The sequence below is a fragment of the Notolabrus celidotus genome, chromosome 4, assembly GCF_009762535.1.
Source record: "Notolabrus celidotus isolate fNotCel1 chromosome 4, fNotCel1.pri, whole genome shotgun sequence".
In the NCBI taxonomy this organism is placed as follows: Eukaryota; Metazoa; Chordata; class Actinopteri; order Labriformes; family Labridae; genus Notolabrus; species Notolabrus celidotus.
In genome coordinates, this window is record NC_048275.1 from 5,323,892 (window position 1) to 5,333,347 (window position 9,456).

The 9,456-nt window shown below is 39.4% G+C and overlaps 1 protein-coding gene across 6 annotated transcripts in view; it reads right to left on the bottom strand.

Moving 5' to 3' along the window:
• Window positions 1-4,214, bottom strand: part of srfb (serum response factor b) — a 49,392-nt gene extending 45,178 nt beyond the window's left edge. For 2 of the 6 annotated variants that reach the window (XM_034681967.1, XM_034681965.1), the window contains exon 1: window positions 3,116-4,121. In XM_034681967.1, the coding sequence (XP_034537858.1) occupies window positions 3,116-3,748 (633 nt within the window). In that variant the 5' untranslated portion in view covers window positions 3,749-4,121. Of the gene's footprint in view, window positions 1-3,115 lie in introns of all 6 variants that reach the window. The other 4 variants (XM_034681964.1, XM_034681968.1, XM_034681962.1 and 1 more) reach the window with 4 other exon arrangements.
• Between the last annotated feature and the right edge of the window lie 5,242 nt (window positions 4,215-9,456).

The window sequence follows — 9,456 nt, forward strand, 5'->3', positions numbered from 1 at the left end:
CCATCATGAATGTTCTGACTTCCTCTCATCAGAGTCAGAGAGTGTCACAGCTGCTCTTTAACTCTGCAGAATAAAACATTATTTAAAAAGGCAGGGGGGGTCAAACATGCGGCCCGCGGACCAAAACCGGCCCCTCAGAGGTTCCAATCCGGCCCGCGGAACGACTTTGCAAAGTGAAAAAATTGGGTCGTTGACAAATAAGCCTCAAAAACTTCTTTTAAAAAGTATTTCCAGAATGGTCACAATGCATATTTTTGTGTCTTGAATAATGTGTTCTAACAAGGCTTGTACGTCAACATTAAAACAAAATGCTTTGCCATGGTAGAAGACTGTACAGTCCATCTTGTGTTACCTGTTTCCCTCCAGTGTGTAAAGATCTGCCCATGCATTTCTTTTCATTCTAGAGATGTTGCCTTGAATTGGCTATAAAAAGTATAGGATTTAATGTTATAAATATATAATTTAAAGAACGGAATGGAATGGAAACAGCTTTTTTAAGTGTTTCCATAGTTTTTTTTTACCTTTTTCTTAACTTGAACACCCAAAAAATGTCAGGATATTTGTCAAAATATACACTTTCCTATCATATTCTAATTGAAACGTTTAATAAGTATCCCTTAGAGTGGTTACAGTGCTTTACACATTTGTATTCAGGATTATGTAGGATTTTTGCATTCTATTGGCCAGGTATAAAATATAATTTTTACAGTTTTAGGTTGGTTGTACCACCTGGCATGGAAAGTGTTACCCTCCACCTTTAAGTTGATAAAAGCTTTTCTATTATTATTTAAGAGACATCTACAAACCTTTTAACTCAGCCATGACAATAAGTTGGGGTCCTCTGAATGATTTGCATGCAATGATATTTTCCCATCTGTCGTACTGTGTCACAAGCTGGAAAAACAACACTTGCTCCCATCAAATCACTGTACAAGCAAACATTAAAGGTACTGGACAAGAAGCCAAAAAAGTTATCACTACTGCAATATCATACAGAAGTACAACCTTTTAACTTGTGAAAATGTTGTGGGTTTTGCTGATGCTTGTTTAGCGTTTAAAGTGATAAATGGTCTGACTAAATGCTCCCCCATTAAAAGAGTTTATATCACTGCGTGCAGATAATGGAAGAACAACTAGGACAGCAAATAGAGGTGACTGTGTCATACACCAACCACAGATCTTCTGAATTTGGTGTATCAGCCCTCCTCTCTATTAGAGCAACAACTGCATGGAACTCATTACTGAGTACAGAGAGTGCTGCAGCTTTGCTGAAGAAATCATGGCTAAAATCAACCCAATCATGTCCTCATCACACTTAAATATAAGGACCTTCATAGTGTAGTGCTTTTAGCTATTTATATTTTATTACTGTGTTGGTAGGTTTGATGTAAATGTATCCCTGTTGTTTTATAGTAGTTATGTATTATTGTGTAGATGTTTAAATTATGTACTATTTGTTTTTAACAGAGGCATCGCCTCTGTCTCCTGCCCAGGGACTACAGATGTAAATTAGCTGCTAGCTAACTCTGGTACAACTAAATGGCTGTACACTGCCCCTGTTGAAATAAACAAACAAATAAAATAAATAATACATGTAATATGTTGAAGTCCATTATAACTACTTACTTTCAAAATATCCATGAGTACGGTGGTGCCACCCTGACATTTGAGAACATGCAAATTACAGGACAATTTTTTTAAAATAACTTTAGGTGCCTTCAAACTATTGATATTTATGAACTTGTGTTTATTTCAAAGCTCTTATATGTAAAATCATACCATGGTGTTTTAATTTGAATTTATTATTCTTAAAATACATTTTTATAGTGTTTTAAAGGTGACATATTATGCTCTTTTTCATCAACATATATTGGTCTAAGAGGTCCCCAAAACATGTCTTTAAAGTTTATGCTCAAAAAAACACTTTGAAATCAGATTTTGGTCTGCCTGAAAAACCCTCTTTTTCAGCCCTCCCCAGAACGATCTGTTTTCTCTCTGACCACGCCCCCTCATGAAGTGGGTGTGGCCTCGGCTGTCCAGCACGTTGATCTAATGTTTACATGTTGGCTGAATATACACGGCTGCTCACAGACCCGCGTTACTTCAACCCTCTGAATCTGATCCAGAATCTGATCCTGACGGAGAGGCGCCTGCAGCAGGACCTTTCTGAACCATTGGTCACAGATTTAGTGTTTCTTGTTGTTTTATTTATCAGTATGTAGACGTGTGTCTTGGCACACAGCTACGAACATGTAGCTATGTGGCTATGCTAACTAGCGCTAACACTTTTCCATGAAAACTAAAAATCATCCACTTGATCTTCAAATCTGCAGACGTGGGGAGTAAAACCAACCTTTGTGTTTATTAAGACAGCCTACAACTAGCATGCCTCCCTCCTAAGCTCCTTGTTAGCACACACGTGTGCAGGGAATGAAAAACGGAGGAGGGGTTGAGTTGTATTTTATACAGTCTATGGGCTGAACAAGCTCAACAAGAGTTGTCGTTACTTAAAGCGGATGTGAGGAACTTTTAGTTTGTATCGATTCTGGCGCCCCCTTGCGGACAAAGTGATACCTCTTATCTCTTGTCCTGTAAATGCAAAATTAGTGTCTTCAGACAATAACCTCATCCTGTTGTCTTTTAACATTTAGATGTATCACACAATGTGATTATCTGCCAAAAAACAGCCCAAAAAAAATGCTGTTCCTGAAGTAAGTCTGACACCTACCCCCTCAGAACAGTTTCAGGCATTAAAAATGACAACAGAGAAGGTGTGGGTGTTGTTGTGGATGGTCTTGTTTGCTTTTGAGGGTCATATAGAGGCATTAGTATCAGTTTCAGTCTGTTTCTCAGCCAGTGAAAAACTCCTCATTGTGCCTTTAAAGGTTATTCTGTTCTGATTTTGCTGGTCCGGCCCCCTTCAGATCTACTTGTCCTGTCTGTGGCCCCTGAACTGAACTGAGTGTGACGCCCCTGCTTTATTAAGGGAACAGGAGCTCTCTGTTATCAGAGTCCAGGATGTGAGCTCAGGTATCTCAGGTCTCTGCGTAGACTTTCTGAGGTTCCTGAGAACCTGACAGGATCCTGGTTTTGTAAAGCTGGCCCTCTGACTCACCTTCTTCATGATGCCGGTCTTCCTCTTGCTGAAGGTGGTGTACCGTCTCAACTTGTTGTCAATAAATTCCATCTTGATCTTCACGCGTCCACGTGTCTTCTTCCCCGGTTTGGCCCCTGCGACCCCCCCAGGAACCATCCCGTACCCCCCTGGAGGAACCCCGACCTCCTGCCCGGTCACTGCAGCCTCCATCTCCCCTCTCTCCCTCTTCACCCCTCTCCTGCTGTCCCCGAGTGACCCCATGGGGTCCTCATCGTCCCCCGAGTCAGAGTCGTTGTCGGACCCGCTGCACAGGGGCGCGTTCTCCCGGTCCGGCTCGAAGCGCGCTCCCTCTGGTAGCACGACTCCCGCGTTCAGAGCCACCATGCCCCCCTGGACCTGGCTCTGCAGGGAGGTCCCCCCAGAGCCGTTCCCTGGTCTCACACCTCTCGGCCCACCTGGTCCGTTAGCCCCCAGCATCCCGAGAGAGTCCCCCTGTCGCCCCGCAGACCCGGAGCTGTACCCGCTCGCCAGAACCACCTGCCCGGCTCTCACCAGCACGGGACGGACCCCCGACCCGAGTCCTGTAGTGGATCCTCTGCCTGGTGCGGCCCCGTTTCCTGATGCTGCAGACCCGACCCGGCTCGGTAACATTCTATGTGCTGGACCGAGTCTGTGAAGACCAGCAGGACCAGCTGGAGCGCGCCTCGTCGGATTAAACGCATGCGCTGGAGCTCCTGAGAGTAAACAAACCGGACCCGGTAGACCCGGTAGAGGGTTCGAGGACTCCAGGAAACCACCGACACAAAGTTTAGAAAGTGATGCTGCCCCTGAGACCCTTAGACCCCGCTCAGCTCGCGCTCCCTCCTCCTCTATCTCACAAACTCTCCACACTTTCTCAAAAAGGAAAACACGCAGCGCGGCCTACATATCCCTCCGCGGAGTCAACTAGTCCCTCCCTGTTTACTGAAAACAAAACCACCTCTTCTCCTCTGACACCTTCACGCGCACAGGTACTCACACCTTTACCCACAATCCACCTCTCTGATGATCCGTGAAGCGTTCAAGGGTCTCTTTTTTAAGAGCAGCGTTTGAGGCGCGCGGAGTAATATCACAGCACAGGATCTACTTTCCTCCTTATAAAGAGATACAATGTTTCCTTATTTGGTGCTGTCTCTCCTTATTTGGTGAGTCACAGCGTCGCCTCCTGATTGGCTGGTGGTCATCTGAGCCTCGCTGTGATTGGTCGGTGAGGCGGGCTCATTGGAATAAATACCAAAATGGTTGCGCTACCGACAACGTCACGGTGAACCGGCCGAGGCACCGAAATAACAAAACATCTAACTTTTTATTCCCAACAGAGAGCTCCACGAGACCTTTACCCACAGTTTACATGTCTCAGTGTGTTTTTAAAGACACATTTAAACCCAAATACTCTGTTTTTATTCTGTTAAAGGAAACTTTATCTCATGTTAGTGTGATTCTGTACTGTAGAGTGATTCTTTAGGTGTAAATTAATGCTGTTTAGCAGCTTTAGGATACTTTAAAGGAGGATTTATTGTTATGTGCATTATACATTAACCTCTTTGCCCTAGAGATATGACAGAATATATATTTTTAGAGACTTTGAAGACTAATAATGCATCATACACACTTACAGACTATAAACCTGATACAGACCTACACCAGGTTCATCTTTAACATGTATAAACATGTCAAATAAAGGTATTTTTTTCCACATTTGGTCGTCTTTCAATTTACCTTTTTTGAGTGAGTTTATTTTTCAGTCAAGAATGACAAGCTTAACATGTGTCAGTGTGTTTTTAATTATCAATTTAGACTCAAATACTCTGTTTTTATTCTGTTAAAGGAAACTTTATCTCATGTTAGTGTGATTCTGTACTGTAGAGTGACTCTGTAGGTGTAAATTAATGCTGTTTAGCAGCTTTAGGATACTCTAAAGGAGGATTAATAGTTATGTGCATTATACATTAACCTCTTTGCCCTACAGATATGACAGAATATATATTTTTAGAGACTTTGAAGATTAATAATGCATCATACACACTTACAGACTATAAACCTGATACAGACCTACACATGGTGCATCTTTAACATATATAAACATGTCAAATAAAGGTATTTTTTTCACATTTGGTCGTCTTTCAATTTACCTTTTTTGAGTGAGTTTACTTTTCAGTCAAGCATGACAAGCTTAACATGTGTCAGTGTGTTTTTAATTATCAGTTTAGACTCAAATACTCTGTTTTTATTCTGTTAAAGGAAACTTTATCTCATGTTAATGTGATTCTGTACTGTAGAGTGATTCTGTAGGTGTAAATTAATGCTGTTTAGCAGCTTTAGGATACTTTAAAGGATGATTAATAGTTATGTGCATTATACATTAACCTCTTTGCCCTACAGATATGACAGGTTCTATTATTTTGAGACATTGAGGACTAATAATGCATCATACAAACTTTCAGACTATGACCCTGATTCAGACTTACACCAGCTGCATCTCTTACATATATAAACATGTCAATTAAAGGTACTTTTTGCACATTTGATTGTCTTCCAATTGACATTTTTGAGTGAGTTTATTTTTCAGTCAAGCATGAAAAGTTTTACATGTCTCAATGTGTCTTAAGTGATCAATTTAGACTCAAATACTCTGTTTTTATTCGGTTAAAGGAAACTTTACCTCATGTTAGTGTGATTCTGGGCTGTAGAGTGACTCTGTAGGTGTAAACGAATGCTGTTTAGCAACTTTAGGATACTTTCATGGGTGTTTTTGAAAGAATGAAATGTTATGTGCATTATACATGAACCTCTTTGCCCTACAGGTATGACAGATTATATTTCTTAGAGGCTTTGAGGACTAATAATGCATCATAACAAACTTTCTAAGCTGCTCAGACTATGACCCTGATACAGACCTACACCAGGTGCATCTGTAACATATATAAACATATTTGGTCGTCTTTCAATTTACCTTTTTTGAGTGAGTTTATTTTTCAGTCAAGCATGACAAGCTTAACATGTGTCAGTGTGTTTTTAATGATCAATTTAGACTCAAATACTCTGTTTTTATTCTGTTAAAGGAAACTTTATCTCACGTTAGTGTGATTCTGGGCTGTAGAGTGATTCTGTAGGTGTAAATTAATGCTGTTTAGCAGCTTTAGGATACTTTAAAGGAGGATTTATTGTTATGTGCATTATACATTAACCTCTTTGCCCTACAGATATGACAGGTTCTATTATTTTGAGACATTGGGGACTAATAATGCATTATACAAACTTTCAGACTATGACCCTGATTCAGACCTACACCAGCTGCGTCTCTTACATATATAAACATGTCAAATAAAGGTACTTTTTGCACATTTGATTGTCTTTAAATTGAACTTTTTGAGTGAGTTTATTTTTCAGCCAAGCATGAAAAGTTTTACATGTCTCAGTTTGTCTTTAGTGATCAGTTTAGACCCAAATACTCTGTTTTTATTCTGTTAAAGGAAACTTTATCTCATGTTGATGTGATTCTGTGCTGTAGAGGGATTCTGAAGGTGTAAATTAATGCTGTTTAGCAGCTTTAGGATACTTTAAAGGAGGATTTATTGTTATGTGCATTATACATGAACCTCTTTGCCCTATAGAGATGACAGATTATAATTTTTTAGAGTCATTGAAGACTCAAAATGCATCATACACACTTTCTAATCTCCTCAGGTTATGACCCTGATACAGACCTACACCAGGTGCATCTTTAACATATATATACATGTCAAATAAAGGTACTTTTTTATGTCTCACTGTGTTATTAGTGATCAGTTTAGACTCAAATACTCTGTTTTTATTCTCTTAAAGGAAACTTTATCTCATGTTGATGTGATTCTGTGCTGTAGAGTGATTCTGAAGGTGCAAATTAATGCTGTTTAGCAGGGAATGTTCTCACCACATTGGCTAACATTCCCTATAAGTTCTGATTATGTTTCAAGACAAGGTTTTGAGTGTTACCTGCACTGTGTACATAGGATGTTTTTATAGAATTGTATTATATTATATTTTATTGTATTTTATATTTAGATTTTAGATATTTAAAAGCTGGAAGAGAGAAACAGCATCTCGGTTTTCCTGTATGTCTCGTACATAAAGTGAAAATTGACAATAAAAACCTTTGAATCTTGAATCATATTCAAAGAGCATCTTGAGGATGTTTATAGATTTAAATAATGTTCCTTTTTTGTATTAATGAAAGAAGAACATTTTGTCTGTAACATTCAGATGATGTTTTGATAATATTCTTTTAGTAACAGACAGTGGAGGACAGTAACAAAGTACATGTACTTAAGTACATGTTTTGAGTATCTGTACTTAACTTGAGTATTATTTTTTAGGGGTACTTATTACTTTGACTCCACAACATTTCCATCAATGCTATAGTTACTCACTACTTTAGCTTTGAAGTCAGCTGAAGAATTGTCTTTTCTTTTCTCAATCAGATCCCAAAGACTGTAAACTGTTTGTGTGCTTGTGTTTCGTTTGTCTAAATGGTGTAGCCGTACCTCGGTTGACTGTAGATCAGATCAAACATTATTCAGACCAGTCCGTTCATTTAGTGAAGGTAACATCACCATCTAACCTGAGAAAGCATGTCGAGGTCTGTAGCTAACAAACTGGTTTTATTCCAGACGAGCATTGTAAGCTTGTCTGTGCTTGTAGTAACTTAGTTTATATTTCATGGTTTACTTTTTAGATATGAAGTCATGTTTTCTAGATAAACAGAACGGAGCAGAATGAACACCCATGCATTCTTTACTGCTCACATGCTTTGTGAAAATACGTTCAGAGATATTTTAAAAAGTACATACAAACTTTCTAAGATGCTCAGACTATGACCCTGATTCAGACCTACTTTGTGGCAACACCAGGTGCATCTTTAACATATATTAGCATGTAAAATAAAGGTATTTTTTTGCACATTTGATTGTCTTGCAATTAACCTTTTTGAGTGAGTTTACTTTTCAGCCAAGCATTAAACCCAACTGAGTATTTGTTGTTACTTTTTAAAGACACCTGGGTGCAAAATACAGTCTATAGAGCTGTTAACATGCTAACAGTAGACCTGACACTATAATAAAAGCTTACATTGTAAATAACATCAAGAAAGTGAACCTGATTATTTTGTTTATTGCAAATGAAGGACTGAAAAACAGAAAATCATAGAAAAGCAACATATACAGAGAGAGTCGGACTAAATGTGCAACCTACAGATGTGCCAGACTCCAGCTGCTACAACTACAACTATCTGTCTCACCACTATCATCTCTCTCTCCAACACGGTCTCAGCAGATGTGTGTCTAACATGAGTCTGGTCCTGCTGGAGGTTTCTGCCTGTTAAAGGAAGTTTGTCCTTGCCACTGTAACTTGCTAAATGCTGCAAAGTGCTCTGCTCATGGTGGATTAAGATGAGATCAGACTGAGTCCGGTCAGTAAGATGGGACTGGATCTGATCCTGTCTTGATGTTGGGTCTTTGTTCATAATAGAACATAGAGTAGTCCGTTTGGGAAGAGTCTGAGGAGAACATTTGTGTGATTTGGTGCTGTATAAATAAAGACTGATTGACAGCAGTAATGCTGAAATGCAACATGCAAAATAAATGTGACAGTGAACACCAGGATCCAAAAACTGGAACAACAGCTATCACTACTTGGATAACTTGTTTTCACTCTTCCACTTCGTACTGCTGCACATTGTAGAAACATCTTCTGTGGCATTTTAACTTCTCTGTCTGAATGCACTCCTGTTTAGTTTCCTGACAGTGTTTGAAGTGATGCAGTAATCCCCACCCGGCTGGTGCTGCAGGCAGGTTAAAACAAATGCATCAAAGTATTTGAAAATTAATCCTCAGCCAAGATTTGTTGGCAAGAAGCTGGAGGGGGTTTATTCTAATATGTTACGTTTATCACCAGGAGATCCTGCAGGAGATAAATGTCATCTCACAGCTGCATCCATCAACATACAGTGGGTGATAAAATACTTGCACACACATTGCAGCTGCATGATTTTTAGAATAATGACAGCTTGGGAACACTGACACAAATCCCTAATTTCACGTACTCCCACTCATACAGGAACTTTATTTTACAGCTACAGACTCTGTGTTCACATATTGAGCTCTTAAAAGAAGTCTCAGTGAAATGTTTGTAAGTTTTAAGGTTAGAAAATATGCATATAGCGCCATCTGGTGGTCAAAGACAGAACTGTGTGCATTTGCAGACAGGAGGAGTGTTTGTAAGGGATTTTAGAGGGTGAATATGTGATGTTTTATACATTAAATCTCATTAAATATAACACTTAA